Source organism: Ricinus communis, chromosome 7 (assembly GCF_019578655.1).
Source record: "Ricinus communis isolate WT05 ecotype wild-type chromosome 7, ASM1957865v1, whole genome shotgun sequence".
Lineage (NCBI taxonomy): Eukaryota > Viridiplantae > Streptophyta > Magnoliopsida > Malpighiales > Euphorbiaceae > Ricinus > Ricinus communis.
Window position 1 is genome coordinate 7,110,766 of NC_063262.1, and position 18,598 is coordinate 7,129,363.

Here is an 18,598-nt window from a genome sequence, read left to right on the forward strand (position 1 = left end):
TGGCAAACATGCTAGCCTCAAATAACTCAAAATCCTTCTTTTAAAAATGATCTCTCTCCTTTCCGACAATACCCAATCAAATTAGCCAATCTCCCATTCTCAATTCTCCTGGAGCTTTAGCCTCCTATTAAAAGAAATTGGAACAAAGGCCTCGAATGCATATAACTCTGTGATGCTTCTTTGCATCATCATGGAATTTAAACCCAATAATATCAATATAATAATATCAATATAATGAAGAAGCTCCTTTCGTACTCAAACTAATCGACGTCGCAAGTCATCAGAATAAATACTAATTAAGCTTTCTCCAACCGTCAACAACAATTATTATATTCATTCAAAATTTATTGATCACTCTTTTGACCCACGATAACTATCGGTTTAGAACTCAAATCATTTATAAACTGATAGAGATTTCATTTTCTAAGTTAATAAGAATTATAGAAAAAAAAAATGAAAAAAAAAATTCTTTAGAAACTCAAATTTAAACTGAATGAAAAAAAAAATTATAAAAAGAGAGTACAGAGTTATGGGGCCCATATTTTTTCCACATCAGCGAAAATAAATCATAGTTTCCACTGTTTAAATTTTAACAAAAAGAGGGAGTCAGTATGATAGTAAAAAGGTAATTTTGTATTTAAGTGCGGCAAAATATAGTTGAGGGGCAGATTTTCTCCTCACTATAAACATAAGGGGTAAAAATGCACCTTCTCCCTATTTTATATGAACAGTTTAATAAACGGTTTTTAGTAAATTTACTTCTAAATTTTTATATACAAAAAATTATAAATTTAATATTCTAACTTTTCTTTTTTTCTATTTTAGTGTTTAATTTATTTAATTAAGTGTTTGAACATTTTAAAAATATTCATTATAGTGTTTCTAGCTACTTTTATATATTAAAGTGCTTACATGTCTTATTTTAAATAGTAAATTAGCTTAAATATCCTCTTTTAAAATAATATTGTATTCTCTTTTTTTTTATTTTTCTTTTCTTTTCCCTTTCTATCTATTTTCAGCATTTTCTTTTAAATTTAGTTTTGTTTCTCAAGATAGTAAAAGAAAAAGAAAACTCTTCCTTTTCCTCATTCATCCAAATAAACAATTAAACAAATAGATGCTAATTTCTTTTATTTTTTCACATTCATCTTAAAAAAATAAAAATAAAATATATTTTTTCACTTTATAACAATAATATGGAGAGAGGGAAGTATTAAATTTTTCTAAAAAGAAAATAATTTTTAAAAATTACAAAATTATGAGTAATTTTTTTAAAGAAAGAACAAAAATAAAAAATAAAAGAAAATTAATCCAATTTGTTTAGATTGTTAGTGCTAAAAAGAGATTTAATAAAAAAATAAAAAGAAAAGATAAAAAATAAGAAATAGAAGAAAATAAGAAAAGATTATAGATAATGAAGAGTAAGAAGATTTAGGTTATTTCATTTGTAAAATGAGTTAAATTATTACTTTAACCTGTAAAACCTACAAAAGATACTATAATATATATAAATTAACAGGTTCAAACACTTGATTGAATAAAAACATAGTTAAAATAATAAAATTGAAAAAAATTGAAAAGTTAAGCCTTTTAGTTTATAATTGTTTCTCTTTATATATACTAATTTTTTATCTACATATGAAACATGTGAATCTTATAATCAAACATGTTATATTTATATAACAAATTATGAAATAATTATTAAAGTTAGAATTATAAATACTTTTAATGTTACATAATAACCTAGTTTTTAAATCAAATTAGTCCATCAATATTCTTAAAACAATAATCAAATTTAAAATCAAAGACTTTGTTAAAAAGGATTATATAATATTTAAATTATTAAATTGAATTAGATTTTAATTTCATTTTCTTAATATATTAAATTTTAATTTTATTAATAACCAGTAAATATCAAAGTTTTAGTTATTTTAGATTCATGGTTACAATTTACTAAGAATTTGAATATGCAATAATAGTTTTTAATTTTAGTTAGAAATGTAAAAACATTAAGAATTATAATATATGCATTAAAAATTAATATTTTTAGTAAAGGTAATGCAATTTTCTTGAAGTTTCTTTTATGAGACCTTTATTTTATTAAAATTCTGATTTAGCACAATGAGTATCTATTATTGTGCAATTAAATCTTGATTATTAGATTTTCTTTCAAATCTTTTTATTCTCAATTTTTATCCTCTTTTATATTTGATACATACCTTATATAAAATCAGTTACCATTATAATTTATACAAAGTATGATTTATAAAATATGTATATTATCGCCCGCAACACAAAATTATAATGAGATATATCAGTATCAGTATAATGTAGTTAGTTTTATATAGTGATACTATAGAAGTATTATATTATATAATATGATATTATAGAAATATTAATTTATCTTAAATTTTTTTATATTTTTATAATTTGCTTATTTTAATTTGCTTATTTTATTTCTTCAATAAATACTATAAAAAAAATCTTAATTTTTCACATAACAAGTAAACATGTAAAGTTGATGATTTATTAACTCAATTAAACATTTGTGCAATAAACTCAATAAACGAATTCAAATCTTAAATAGATTATTATATATTTATTTAAAATAAAAGGTTAGATTTGTATATTTAGTATTACCTTAAAAGAATCATAGTAACTAGATTAATATTGGCGCTTTGCACCGAATTTAATTAAATATTGTATTAATAGATTAGAAATTTATATTTTTTTGTTGAATTATGTATTGAAAAATATTAGAGATTTAGTTTCAATTTCACATTAATAATCTTTATTCTCTTTAGAAAAGAACAATAATTTCTATCTTAAAGTTGCAAAAAAAAATAATAATAATATAAATGAAGTGAAAGTACTTCCATAAGGTGAAAAGATTCTATTGATATATATTTTTAATATGGTTGATGTTTAATTGATTTTTAATATACTTAACTTGAACGTATTTTTATAAATATATTTTTCAAAAATAAATATTTTTACAAACTTTTCTTTCTTGATAAAAGTGTAATTATTTTTATAAAAAGAGATATTTCTATAAATATCTTTACTTTTATTATTTCCATTGCCTTCATCACTAGTACATCCATTTATCTCATTATTGTTATTAGAAAAAAGTACATTACGATTATTGATAAATAATAATATGATTTTGACTATTTTTAAAAACTAATTTGTTTATGCTTTTTGCCATTTAAGTCCTTAAATGCTTGCTTTATTTGTTGTTTGTTACTTTACTCTTTTTGTTAACTTTACCACTTCATAGTTGCAAGTTTTGACAACCGAATTAGAAGTGATTCATTGAGAGCTCAATTTAAGATTCAATTAGGTTTATTAGTTGTTTCAAGGTCTTAAAACAGTGGTTTGTAATAATCTTTCCTCAGTCTTCTTAATCATTTTCTTTATATATTTATCTTACTACTTTCTAGGTTTCAAAGTCACATGTGTAAAGAATTAAAATCAATCTAGCATGTATATAATCATCTCACATTTTTATTTTCTATTCTTATTTTAGTGAATATGCAATCTATTTTTTTATTTTTATATAATATAATATATATATATATATATATATAAAGAAAAAAAAATACTATATGAGAAAAATAAATAAACAAATAAATATGTAGGGTCAAAGAAATTATTATTTGCTGTTAATGAGGCTAAAAGAGAAATTGTTTTATCATTTTTTACTGCTTCTATACTTAGCTAATTTGTTAATATATTTGCACCACATGTTTATCTTTGTAATCTTCAAAAAGATTTCTTCATTATGTTTATATTCAAATCTGTGCAAACCAACTCACTCTAATATCACAATTCTAAAAATTCTTAAAAAGTTATTCTTTTGCAATTGCCTATTATATTTAGTTTTATTTATTTTTATTAACTAACCTTTGATAAAATTAAACTTTCAAAATTAAAAATATAAGTCTATAAAATTTATTTCTTAATTTAAAATGTATACACTTTAAATAAAATAAATATTAATTTAATTTATGTGATTAAAATTTATATGAATTAGATTCTACATTAATTAATACATTTTTTTAACTTTATTATTTTTATTTAATTAAAGTAATAATAAATCAGAACAATTAAAATATTAATAAATCTATTTGTACTCACTTCTCTTTCATATTCTTTTTACATTTTTACATATATTATTTAATATTTTTATATTTATGGCTCTATCTAATTAATAATTAAGTAATTTAATTAAATTTTCATTTTTATTTTTTTCACTTTCCCAATCATAACCAGAAAGTAATCTAAGCTCAAATGAACCCATTGTGATAAACTAAAATAAAGTTTTGGGCAGCTGTTGGATCCATGATAACCGTAATGTTGTAGCTTAGTTTATGGTTTAGGCACCCAAGTCAAGTCTCTCCATAATTGGGAGTTGGATATAACTATATAACAAGGGATGATAACCTGTCTGATCTTGGAAAAGATTCAGAACTTAATTTCCCATTTCCTGTTAACATTGTTACCGCCTTTGCGTTTGTGGATCCATCAACAGTTCCAATCCATTGCTCCCTGAAAGCTTTTGATGTCGATGATTTCTTGAAATGGGCTGTGATGAACTTCTGATGAGAGTAAACCACTAAGATACTCTGGCAAAATTAATTGCAGAATTGATTGAGATCACTAATTTTTGTTCACAAAGTTGATCTATTCAAAGAGACCACAAATTAAGACCAATATTATTCGGGAACATAATACATTGGAAAAGAGCCAAGTTTGATCTGGTTTCAGAAGAGGATATATACAGCAGAAAAACAACATGCTAAATGATGTCATGCTGCTTGTTGATATCTGTCAACTTCGAGCTCCTCTACTGGCTGAGAAAGCAGATGCTTGGTCTTCATTTTGTGAATTGCATCTGCTGGATTGAGACTTTTGGGGCAAGTTGCGGTGCAATTCTTGATTGTTCTACACCTGTATAATCTTTTTTGGTCCTCTGTCAAAGCTTGTAGCCTTTCATCGGTGAAATCATCACGGCTGCCATTAACAGAAACAACAATATATAATAGATGCAATTCTTGAATTGAAATAAGTTCTACGCAAGGGACCCAAGTTAATTATTATACCTATCAGAAATCCATCGATAAGCATGGATCAAAGGAGCAGGTCCGAGGAATTCCTCAGGGTTCCACCAATAAGAAGGACATGAAGCACTACAACAAGCACACAAAATACACTCGTATAGCCCATCTAACTTCTTTCTATCTGCTGGTGACTGCCTGTATTCTCTTCCGTCCTCAGGTTTCTTTCTTGTCTTTAGCCACGGCTCAATTGACCTTTTAATTTAATTTAATCTCTCATGATGTTTCAAAATCATAATAAATAACAAACCATATATATGCAAATTAAGTATGGATGAAGAAGAGAACCTGTATTGATTGTAGAAATTTGTGAGATCAACAACAAGATCTTTAATGACATACATATGTGGCAGAGGAGTGATGATAGTGGGCCTGGAAGTGTCAGCATCAATGGGTTTAAGGCAAGCAACAGTGTTAGTCCCATCGATATTCATCGAACACGACCCACATATTCCTTCCCTGCATGACCTCCTATAGCTCAAGCTCGAATCATCCTCTGCTTTAATCTTCTGTAATGCATCCAAAACCTACGCCCCACATAATATAATTTTAATATGTACCACTGCAGATATGTAAAATTAGAAAATCAAAATTATGCGCATATACGAGCATACCATGGGGCCGCAGCTGGAGAGGTCTATGAAGTAAGACTGGAGAAAGGGTTTGTTGTTGGGATTGTCAGGGCTCCATCTATAAACCCTGAACTCTTTGATAAGCTTCTTGATGTTGTCTTGGACAGTGCCATATGTTTCGACTGATTCTTGAGCATGCTGTTGTCCGACAGGATGGCCTTTTAGTATTGGAAAATTTTGATCTTTAGGATCTTGTTTTCCCAGCATTCGGGCTATTTTGTTGTAGCCATGGCGTAACCAGCTCCTGCTGCTGCTGCTTCCCTTGGACATATCTGTAGTCTTCCTCTCTCAGACGCACTGCATGAACCATAGATATTGGTGATTTATAGGTCTTCTGCATGGATAGAGACACGTGGTTGCATTTGTGAAACGTGTTGGTGACTTGAAATGCATGAGTTGATGTGAAGCTATTATTTTCTTTGTAACCCGAAAAAATAAAAAATAAAAATAAAAAGAGTGTCTGTTTGATATTTTGTTGATGAAAGTATGTATTAAAAACTTGCTCTTATTCCCTCAAAAAAAGAAAAAAGAAAACTATTGAATCATTATTTGTTAATAGTAACTTTAGTTTTTGTTATATCAATTAGTATTTTAATTAACCCACCACCTCTGTTCTACTCTTCTAGAATATGAATTAAGCACTGACATTATAAGAACCCAATAGGCAATGATTTCGTCTAATTTCAAGCCTTCAAGCCCACTTGACAGGGTCTTAGGCCCAACCCAAATTATAAACAAGCATGGTAAGCAACATTCTGAAAAATCCAAACAAAAGAAAAAGAGAAATTAAAACCAAACCAATAATTCTGCTCGTTTCAGTTTCTATTTTTTTACAAATTTGATTTATTTTCTAAAAACTTATAATTTTTTGGGTCTGATTTGGTTTTAAATTCTTTAAATCCTTTTATTTATTAGTAAAAGAACATTAAATATAGTGTAATTCGTTTTGGTTTGAATTCTTAAAGTTTGGCCTCTTAATCTATTTAGTTTAGTTAATTTAATTTAACATCGGTGCAGTAAAAACTTCAGTTGATTTGATAGACCTAGTTCAATTTTATTTTAGACCGAACCGACTGAATTCCAACTCTTAAATAATAACCGATCAATCATTTATTTTCAGAAAACAAAAAAAAGGAAAATGACAATTGATCAAAGCTCTAAAATTTAGTGTTGGATGATTCCCAGTTAATAATGGTGAACATGTTGATCTTGACTTACCTCAAGTTCTTATATGTACGTACTGCAATATGACAGGCTTGTGTGTTAGTCTGGCTTCACCCAAAAAGAAAAGGAAATGTCAACAAGATTGGGTAGGGAAGGTACAATTGCACTTGGACTTGTCCAAGCCTTGGATCCGATGAAGAAGATGTGTTGCAGTGCAAGACAATTCGACTGTCAAATGCTCCTTGTTTGTTATAATATGGTCCATAGGCCTCACCATATGCCATCAATCCTTGGGACCACTTGACCCTGCAAATTTCTTGACCCACACCCATTAGTCCTTTAATTTTAATTTTGTCAAGTGATACCCCAAATTCTTCTTCTGCACTGCACGTCATATCAAAATCTGATCTTTTGGGTTCAATAAAAGTACATTATGCATGCCAAAACTAAATATATATATATATATATAAATAAATAAGGAAAAAAGAGGACCAAATTCTCTGAAGATGTTAAAGAAGATGGAGAACATCACTTGGTGCTAAATCTATTAATCTTTTGCTAAAATCCCACCTCAGACGGCAGAGAGCTACAGCTAAAAAAGCTTAGGGGATGTGTTTTAGATGGGTTTTTGGGCCTCTTACACTTGTCTATAGAGATGTCAATTTCATACCATCTCAAACTTGACTGCACTACTTTGTTGAAGGTGTTATTAGTTCAAACATTGCTTTCATGTCATGTCCAATTGATCAAATTTCCTGTCTAAAAAAGGCAGGCAGCCAATCACTGGCTAGCTATATTATTCAAAACCAAAAACAGTTCATTCCTGTGGATTAGTTTTGGTTGATTTTCAGAATCTCTTGGTGTTTAAGACCCACCACATCTCCCAACAATTATCTTTCTACAAATAACCATCACAATTTTACTCTTCTGAAATGAATGGTTTAAATAAATGATTGCAGGTTAGTAATTCCAAGAGCAGCACACTTTCCCCTTTTTTTTAAATCTTTTCTTAAATAGCTGTTTTGATGTTTGATTAAAGGCTGGCTGTATTTTAACGACTCAGTCTAGTAGTAAGATAAGATCATTATAAAGAGTCAAAAGAAAAAAAAATCATTATAAGCGTCGAAAAGATTATTATGAACGTCAAAATTTAAATTTTATTTATTTTAAAAAAATAAAATTGAGAAATAAAAAGAAGATGAAAAGGGTTTTTCTAGAAATCAATAGCATAGCAATAAGCTGAGCTGCAACGTAATTGACATAAAGCCAAAGCCCTTCAGGTGCAAGATCATATAAAAGTCAAAAACAAATTTAAAAGAAGATGAAAAGGCAAATTGAAGTCTAATCATATATATAAGCAAGTTCAAAAACTTAAATTAGATTTTCAATGTTAGGTGAAGCCTTCTTACATTGAAAATCTAACTTTGTAACAACAACAAAAAAAAAAAAAAAAAAGAAGGAAAATTCAGCTTCAATTATTCCAAATTATGATCCACAATAATGGTCAGTAATAAATATTAAATAATAACATGGATAAATTATATAATATAAAATAATTATTTTCTTAATAAATTGTGAATTATATAATATAGAATAATCATTTTTTATATTTACTAATATAACTAACACTTTTCTTTTAAAAGTAAAATTTTTACCACTCCAGCTCAGCTTTACATGTTTCAAATTTTGTTTCAACCAACTAAATTTACCGTAACTCAAATCAATAAGATTTCTTTTAACAAAATAAAGGTTTTAGTTTGTAATATGCGTACATTTATTAAAACCACAAGCATATTAGGTCTTAAAAGAATTTGGTAGTGATGACTCCAGATTATTAGAATAGCAAAAGAAATAAAAAGAGAATGGATTTTCCATATTCTTGATTATTATTATTATTATTATTATTAATTTTACATCTTAAGTTTTAATTTTTTGTCTTAGTGTTTTAACTATTTTTTATTTGATCAACAGTCTTAACTTGTTAAGTTATATATATTATGATATTTTTTGTAAATTTTATAGATTAGCATAATAATTTAACTTATTTCACACATAAAATTACTTAAATATTTTTACTCTTCATTACTTACAATTTTTTTTCTTTGCCAATTTTCTTATTTTTTATTATATCTTTTTCTATATTAAAAATCTAAAGATATTGGATTAATTATTTTTTAATGCTTTGAGAAACGAACACAATTTTAAAAAAAAATAGATAAAAAAAGAAAAAATGAGATTATTTTAAAGAAAGATATTTAAATTAATTTACTATTTATAATAAGAGACATGGACACTTTAATCTGTAAAATCTGCTAAGAAATACCATATTAAATAATTTTAACATATTTAAACACTTAATTGGACAAAAAATAATAATTTAAACACTAAAATTAAAAAATTAAAAAATTAAAATATCAATCTTATAATTTTTCTTTTATTATTGCTACTACAACGGTGGTGGCTGAGCCACTCACGAAAATGTTAAGACTAGAGTTCTATATTACCAATACAATACTTAAGCTTTTAAAATATTTTTCTTTTGAATTTTTTAGTTTATTATGGGAAACCTAATTGACTATGGACTGGATAATATAGGTAGTTATTTTTCTACACTCGCCATAAAAGTAAAAAAAACTCACCTAATATAAAAAAAAATTATTTAAACTCGAGCTCTCTCATTCTAAAAAAATAAACATTCTTACCATTTGAAATAAGCTTCAAATGTTTGTAATTTGTTATTATTTTATATTATATATTATTTCTTACTCAAAAGAAGGTATACCCATATACTATGCATTACTTAATTTAATAAAAACAAAATTAACCAGTTATTTATCAAAAATATTAAGTATGAATATAATATTGACATTCATTTAAACTCAATATATTATAAATATATTAAGTACTTTGTCCAAATATATTATTATTTTTTTATAACTTTAAGTCTTTATTTAAGATATTTTTGTAACAATTAAAAATAGTAATTTATTTTTTTAATGAATTATTTAAAAAAAACAATTGAAAATTTATAAAAGAAAAATAAGGAGATTAAGGATTGTAAGATGCAAAACCCCTTGTAATTACCATTTTGTCAGGAAATTTCTATAATTTCCTTTAGTAACTGTGATTCTAAATTGAAAATTAAAATTGGAAATCTTGAAACTAAGGACATCAAGAATCTCAATCATTAGCACACGGAAATCTACACCCGGAAAAGGCATCCTCAAGAATAATATTTATATTTCCTTTCCTTTTAATTTTCTTTTGAAAACCGAATAAGCATATAATTTTCATCCAAAAATCATGATTCTTAATTTTTCACCTTTTAAATTTTTTTTGATATGATATTTATTTACGTTAGATCTGTACATTATAATATATATTAAATAAATATATTTTATTCATCTTATATTAGTGTATAAGTGAGAGTATACGTTAAATGTATTTCATGTTATCATTTCTTTTTGTTTATGCAAAAATATAGAGCTAATAATGTAAGTGTAATTCGTATCCATCTTTCTTATTGTATGGATTATTCTATGTAGATGATGAAGAATAACACCAGAGAAGAAACCACCAAAAAAGAAACGGAAAAAAAATTTAAATTATTCTTATGAGTGGTGTTGAAGAATTTTCTATTACAAGGGAATATATTTGGAGAATGAGAATTCGACTTCTCATTGTAATTAATATTACTTTAAATATTCAACTCTCCCCTAAAAGAACCTTTAATAAAAATCAAACCATTTTGCTTTCAATTACTTTAAAAAAATTATTTACAGAAATACCTCTTTTTAACAATAAATGCATTTTTAACTCAAAAAAAGAATTTACAGAAATATGTTTTTTAGAAACATGTTTACAAAAATACGCTTAGGTCAAATACTCTAAAAGTTAACTAAATATCAATTATACCAATTTTCTTTTAAAATCACATATAAACTAAAATCAATCAAAAATCAATAAAATCAATCAGTTATAAAAAAATAATAAATAAATAAAAACGAACAAAGAAATTAAAATCTAAACAAAAATGGATTAAACAATAACCAAATATCAACAAAACATAAATCATATACTCTTAACATCAACCAAATATCAACAAAAAATTATTCAACTAATATAATATCATGAATTTCTAATTTTATTTAATAATAATTTTTCATGAGTATTTTAGTAATTTATATTTAAGTATTAAGAATTTATTCGGGTGTTGATAAATATTTTAATCCCTAAATATCTTTGGTGGGCTAATTATTTTAAAATATATGTGACTGTTATTTTATTTTTTTGAATTTAGTTTATTATATTACTTTATATTATTCTTATCTTTAATTTAAATAATGCATAATGATTAAAGTGTGGTTCATTAACAAAATTATTTTAGAAAATGATAATTTCACCCCTGGCATTATAAACTATATATATATAGATACTAAAAAGAGGGACTTAAACGCAATTTGCACTGTAGCTAAATAATTATTCCTCAGTTCCTCCCTCACTTTCTCTCTTACCGACAGGTTCTCTCCCGCTGCCACTTTCGTCGTTCGCCATCCAACATCCTAACAACCTTGTCTTACCACCAAAATTTCATTCCAGATTGATCTCCACCTGCTTCACCAGTCCCGACGTCAGTTGGTGATGATTCTTGCTGGAATGGACATAAGAAAGAGAAACTACCTCATTTGATTGTTGCTGCTAAAAGAACCACCTTTCGGTGTCGTTAGCCCAATCTAACACCACAGATGAATTTCTTTCTCTCAAAAATGCTTTGTGCCGTGAATTTCAGCATTGGACATTAACATTTCAGCGTTAATGGTAGACTAGAGCAAAGGAGGAGATTGAATTAGACTATTTTTTTAAAAATGTAAAAAATGACATATGGAGTTTCCTCTAAGAAATAACAAAAATAAATTTGAAAGAAATCAGTTAGAATTATTTCACCAAGGAAAATATATTATATAAATTAAGGACACATCCTTAGGTTCTCTTACAAAAAGTTGAGATATATAAATGTAATGAAAGCTTAGGAACTGTTTCATCATAACTTTTTTTGGAAAATGAGCTTCCTATTTTTATATATATTGTTGGTACCATAATTATTTTTAGATCTATTTACAAATGATATGCAGACCTGTTAATTTGTCTAAGCTTTTATTAGAGTTTAACTTAATTAATTAATTAATCAATGAATATAAGTGTCAATTAGCATTAAATTAGTAGTTAATTGATACTCTTTCAAATAACTTCCCAAACACTCAGTTAACGAGTCTCTAGTTGTTGAGAAACATGACAGTTCTCTCCCAAAATGTAGTTAACTTAAGACACTATAAATTGAAGAAACAAAAGGAACGGTTGAACAATAACCAAATACTCAAACTCAACGACATCGGAGAAATTCTACAGCAAATTTAAAAAGAAAAAAACAAATTGGGAAATGGAAGAAACTTTTGTTTCATGGAAATCTAGAGTGGAGGTGCAAATATAAGAAAATTATAGGCATAATATACATAAATGTGGCCTAGCTCAAAGGCAGCTGGATAACGAGGCTATGGAGAAGAGTATCATAACATTCCCAGCATTAGTTGTTTAATCTTTGAGCTGATTTCGGTGGTCTATCTCTCATAGCTAGCCTTCCCACTGTTCAAAACTATAGTTTGGGGTTCTAATATTTAAAGCCTAATTGGCTACATTTAACAGTAAAAGCTAAGACGAAGAATAATTGTGTGTATGTGTGTATTTCATCAACCAAACAAAAAAAGAATAATTGTGTGCATATTAATGAATCTGTTTCTATATTTATGCTAGCTTGGAGATAAAGCTAGGTACAATATACAGATAATTATGTAGTAGTATAATTATAGTACAACACTATGACAATAGTTTAATTGTAATACAAAGCCATGGACACTATTAAGAAGTGAAATATTATGGTAAGGCTCAGATGAGGTTTGCTGAGAGGAAAATAGAAAATAAAAGGAATGGGGTGAATGAGATTTCATAATAATTTTAAAGCAAGGAAAAAAGTTGTAGGGTTTTGCTAGACAAGTTCTAAGATCAAAGTTACTTGATTTGACACATAATAGAAAAAAGGTATATTTTCTGTTTCTTTCACTAAAAATAGCTATCTTTATACATGTTTAGCAGGAATCCTGCAAATCGAAATGTCATTCAAATTTGATAAATAAAAGAACCCTTCTGAATTATGGAGACAAGAAAGTCAAAGTTTTATCGTTTTATATATTGCAACTTGAAGAAGATGAAATGGGAACCTTGCAGGAACAATTTAGAAACTGGAAACATATAGAATATTGTTGCTCTAGATTAATTGACCATTGTTATTATCGGTTAAGGTTCGAACCTCCATTTGAAAATTGATAAAGCAAAGATAGTTAGGAATTAACCAACTGCTTTAGGTCAAGTTGGTAGACTGACTTGAGCAAATTTGCTTTCCCCAATTATTTAATATTTTTTCTATTGGCAAGAGATTAAAATAATAGGAACTGAATAGAGCTATGTTATTAGGAGAATTTACTATACTAGAAAACCCAAGTTTCTTTAAGAAAAAAAGACTTTCTCTTTGAATCATTATGCTTTATTATGATAAAGTGAGAACATTTAAAGAGTACATGGACATCAGAATTTAGATTTTATTAAAATAAAATAACTCTTTGAATTCAGATGTAAGAATTGTCTAACAATTACAGACAACAAGGTACCCTAAGTTTTAATATATATGATATGGTCTAGATTAATCTGGGCCTATTCACAATTGAAACAAAGGATAGATTGTACTATAATAGAACATTTAGCCTCTAATTGTATAAACATAGATTATACTCATATACAATGTATAAATATAGTGTCATCCCTTTAAAGAACACTTTAATTATGAACCTGAAATAATTTGGACAAAAACAAGTGATGAGCCACCAAAAACAAGTAAGATCCCTATCAATCCAACGGTCTGAATGAGTTGAAGTATATGTTAGCCACAGATATGTTGATTGAGAAGGATGTTAGAGGAGGAGCTATCAATCAACATTTTGATTTTATTTTATTTTTTATAGTTGGCTGAAATAATGCCCCCACATATATATACAGTTAAAACTCACTAGTTTTACAGGTGCAAGTAACTTAAATCAGACATAATTAGGTAAGTGATTTGAGATTAATTATTGCCACGTGGGTGTATTTATATGGTTTACTAATTCCTTAATCATATAAAAGTATAATAACAGTCATAATAAGCTCTAACTATCTAAGAAACTCTCAACAAGGCTTAATATTGATTAGAGGGTTAATAATATATAATTTATTACGTGTAGACTTGGAATACGTGAAAATTCGGGTCTTTAGGGTTAGGGTTTGGTTTCTGTAGGGAAAAGAACAGACCATTGGTATTAAAGAAGATATTAAACAAATAATTGAATAAATATCATATAACACGTATTGAATGATATAGACATGTATTCTAAAATCATGTTATGTAAGGTAATTAAGATATATATATAATAATAATAATAATAATCATGGACCTCTCCTTCTACATCTACCACACATATCAACCATATCCTGAGGTGCAGTGATATGATTATAATAATATCATTAAATAGCATTATTAAATATTCTTAGGTTATAATTAAATAAACTAAAGTTGGATAGTATAAAGTATGTAGCTTCCATTTTTAGTCTTGATGGTTGAAGCAAACTTAGGATGTTGTTGAACCGATCCATCTGTCCAATCCTCAGATTGCATATTTCTTATATTTTTGTAAAACAAAAATTATTATTGCATAAATGAAGTATTAGAAAATACATTTAATTTTTTTTTTTTAAAAAAGAAAGAGAGAAAAAGGAAGAAAAATCATTATAATTGCATAATTTTCAGCAGAAGGAAACTGGGGTTGCTCAATTATAACCTCAGATATATATTAAGATTTTCTTTAGTTTTCTGAGATTTTTATTTGGAGTTTTATTGATGACTTGGTCAAAGGCTGTGGCTATGGAATTTGTATTTTTACGTTTTATTCATTAATTCTCTGTATTACTCTATTATATATATCACAAAAGAAATCAGTAATTAATAGAGCAACATTGGAAACTAAATTAATTACTATAAATGAAGGATTTAAGTAGAATCTAGCTCTTGATCATATATATATATATACACGCTCCTTGAGAGATTTTCTTTTTTCCCAATTAACGTTACAAGGGGTTTCGATATGTAATGGGTAGTGGTGGTGGTGGCCGCGGCGGTGTTGGTGGTGGTGATGGTTGTTATCCTTGTCCTTTGTACCATTCAACAACCTTACTTCCCTATTTTGGTTGCTTGCACATCTCATTATTCCCATAACATAAATCAAATTATTAACTTTATTTTTAATATATATGTATATATATATAAGTATTTTTTTGCTTAAATTATTATTATTATTTCAACAGCTCCTTTAACCTGATGTATCTTTATTTTCTTGTTTTCACACTGTGAATCAAAACCACAACTCTCACTTACTTTGACCACTGCCTTCCCATCACCACCACAAATCTTTCTTTCTTTCTCTGTCTATCTAATGCTCACATGGCTACCCCACTCCCCTGATCTTTTGAGAGAGAAACCTGCAAACAGAGAGAGTTAAGCAGCCCCTTCTCTTTCTTTTTCTCTTTCCCTTCTCTTTGATGTCAAGATAGAAAAAAGAGAGAAAAAAAAAAAAAAGAATTAGAGTCTGTCTCTTTTCTCTCATTGAAACAAAACCCTAATTCAACTTCAACCCCATATGAGGCAAAAAAACAAAAGCAAACAAAGAAATCCAAAGACTTAAACTTCCATTTGTATCTCCTCTCTCTTTCTCTCTCTCTCTCTCTCTCTCTCTCTCTCTCTCTCTCCTGCTGCAAACCATCAATTTCATGATCCGCGGGCTGTTTATTCTCTTCTTTATACATACCCTTTTGCCCAAAGACAAAGTTAAAGCAAGCCTAACGCTGTCTTCTTTGCAGATCAGAGCTTCTTTAAAGACGACAACTTTGGGTACTTTCTCATAGCTCTCTCTCTTCTCTATTCTATTCTTCCAGAAAGGTCATATATCTTTCTCTTTTTGTTGTTATTGTTTATTTATTTATTATTATTACCTCATGTGTTAGTTTGTAGCTTTTCTTTCTCTTCTTAAATAGGTCTCTGTGTGTAAGTTAGTAGTAAGTAAACAAAATCTCTCTGCATATCTCTGTCTCTCCTCTCTCACGTCTTCCCTTTTTCTTTTCTTTTCTTTTTTCTTTTGTTCTTTGTGTATTGAAGAAAAATGGATTCTTGTAATAGTGGAAGTATGTCGTCAAGTGGTGGAGATGATGAGTATGATTCACGCGCCGAGTCTTCAATCTCAGCTTTCTTGAACCACAGCAACAATAACAACCCATTAACCCATGTTGGTCCCATGCCTAATCCGCCACCGCCACCGCCAGACCACCACCACCATCAGCACCAAACCCACCACTCCATGTTTGACCCTTTATCAAACTACTTTGATCCTTTGTCATCATCAAGACCACCCCCACCTCTCACACACCCAAATTCGCTTCTCAATCTTGATATGGTTTGGTCTAAGAACTTGAGATCTGACACAAATTGCACTGATCTTGGCGGTTTCATAGCCACTTCTTCCTCACCAACCCAACAATTTTTCACCAACCAAACTCAAACTGGACCCACTTATAATCCTTCTATTCAGATCCCTCCAGTACAAGAAACCACTGCTCCTTCAAGAGGACCGGGCTCAGCTTCAGCTTCAGGTTCAAATGGTCATCAGACCAACAACACCACCACCACCAATATAGTTCGCAATCCAAAGAAAAGGTCAAGAGCTTCAAGGCGTGCACCAACAACTGTTCTGACTACAGACACCACCAATTTCCGAGCCATGGTTCAGGAGTTTACTGGTATCCCTGCACCACCCTTCACTTCTTCACCTTTTCCAAGAAGCAGGCTTGACCTGTTTGGCACTGCTGCTGCTTCTTCTTTGAGATCAGTAGTTTCCCATCTAGAACCTTCACATCCTTCGTATCTTTTGAGACCTTTTGCTCAAAAAATCCAACCTCCATTTCTCTCTTCTTCTTCTTCTTCTTCTATGATCGACGCTATAGCTTCCAGTACTACTACTTCTACTAACATCAACAGTAATGCTACTACTAATACAACTACCAATACTACTTCCAATTCTGATTTGAGCCTTTTAAAGTATCCACAAAATCTACTCAATATCAACATGCACAACAGCCCAATGCTCAATTTCCATTCTCTTTTTCAACCATCTCCTAAGTACTCACTTCCTAATTCTTCCATACTTGCCACCAAACCACAAGAGGGGTCGTTAGACACTCCATCTAATGATCCCCATCTCAAAATGGGTGTTTTGGAAGAGTTCGGTTTGAGCCATGGCCATGTCAGTACCAACCTTACAGGTCTGCATAATCTCGTATCATCATCAGACACAACATTGCGAAGAAGTGATCACAACAGCAGCAGCAGCAGCAACAACAACAACAACAATAGTGGCAACTGGGGAGATAGAAGAGTAGGGTCAAATGAAGGTGACCATCTCTTGAGGTCTATCAATGGCAACTACAATAATAACAACAGTAGTAGTAACACGCAAAGAGTTGTTGCTAATAATGGGAAAGTAAACTACTCGGCTTCTTCATCAGATTTTAATCATGGTGATAAAGGGCCTGAGACCAATGTGGTGGTGGCTAATACAAGAAGTGAAGGTATGGTGGAATCATGGATTTGTTCTTCAGATTAGGAAAATATAAAAATTATAATCATCTATATAAACCATCATAGAGGAGAATAATGCAGAAAAAAAAAAATGATGGTGAGTATCTTTGATGCATGAAAGAGAAGAATATTTTTTCTGTCTCTCCCATCTTAACCATGATATTTCAACATAATTAGAACATTGTTCTTTTTCTTTTTCTCTTTCTTTTTTTATTTTCTATTCTTAATTATATATGTAAATAATATCCTCTTCTTCACTTTCTCCATATCTTTTATCTTCATTTTTTTTCTAACATTGCCATATATATATATATTATTATTTCTGATCTTTTTATCCATTCATTTATAAATGATCATGTCTTTTATTTATTTTTTTTAAATGTTATTGTCTTAATATATACAGTAAAATGCTTTTATTATAGTATGTTCTTAATTAGTTTATTTTATTTCAATTTAGAAAATGGTGATTCTTGAGTTTTATTTTTATAATGTGAATTAATTATATTGCGGGTGAAGTTCCAGTAAAATGTTTTTTGAAAAAATTAATGCGAATCAATGGACATAACATAAGTATCAAAGTGGTGTTCCTTCCTCGTACCATTATTTTAGTACAATTTTAAAAATCTTTTGCATAAATTCAAGAACAAGTGGGAGAAAATCTTGCAGAATTGGGATTTAGTGTTCTTGTCTTGTTTGCTCTATCATTTTCATGATGATCATAATATAAACTTATTTCTTAAACCCCCCCCTTTTTTTTTTTTTCACTTGTAAATCTTTTTCTTTCAATAAAAAGAATGAAAGTCGAGGAGTGATTGGTGGCGAGATTTGGGGAATCGTTGGCCGCCGCAATCTTTGTTTTTTTCGTTTTAGGAATTCAAATTTCTCTTCATATGGGTCTATGTTTTCTTAGATTA

At 28.5% G+C, this 18,598-nt stretch overlaps 2 protein-coding genes across 2 annotated transcripts; one reads left to right on the plus strand and one right to left on the minus strand.

Moving 5' to 3' along the window:
- Nucleotides 1-4,687: 4,687 nt before the first annotated feature.
- Nucleotides 4,688-6,061, minus strand: LOC8261837 (succinate dehydrogenase [ubiquinone] iron-sulfur subunit 3, mitochondrial). The gene is made up of 4 exons (XM_002534265.3): nt 5,735-6,061; nt 5,409-5,647; nt 5,106-5,315; nt 4,688-5,016 (listed from the first exon to the last, which is right to left on the minus strand). The coding sequence occupies exons 1-4, from the start codon at nt 6,020-6,022 to the stop codon at nt 4,812-4,814; spliced, it is 942 nt and encodes a 313-aa protein (XP_002534311.1). The 5' UTR covers nt 6,023-6,061; the 3' UTR covers nt 4,688-4,811.
- A 9,345-nt stretch (nt 6,062-15,406) lies between these two features.
- LOC8261838 (type-2 histone deacetylase 1) lies at nt 15,407-17,950 on the plus strand. Its single transcript, XM_025159977.2, is given in 3 exon segments — nt 15,407-15,884; nt 15,887-15,944; nt 16,230-17,950. Coding segments are annotated over 3 exon segments (1,599 nt in total). The 5' UTR covers nt 15,407-15,823; the 3' UTR covers nt 17,710-17,950.
- Nucleotides 17,951-18,598: the final 648 nt, after the last annotated feature.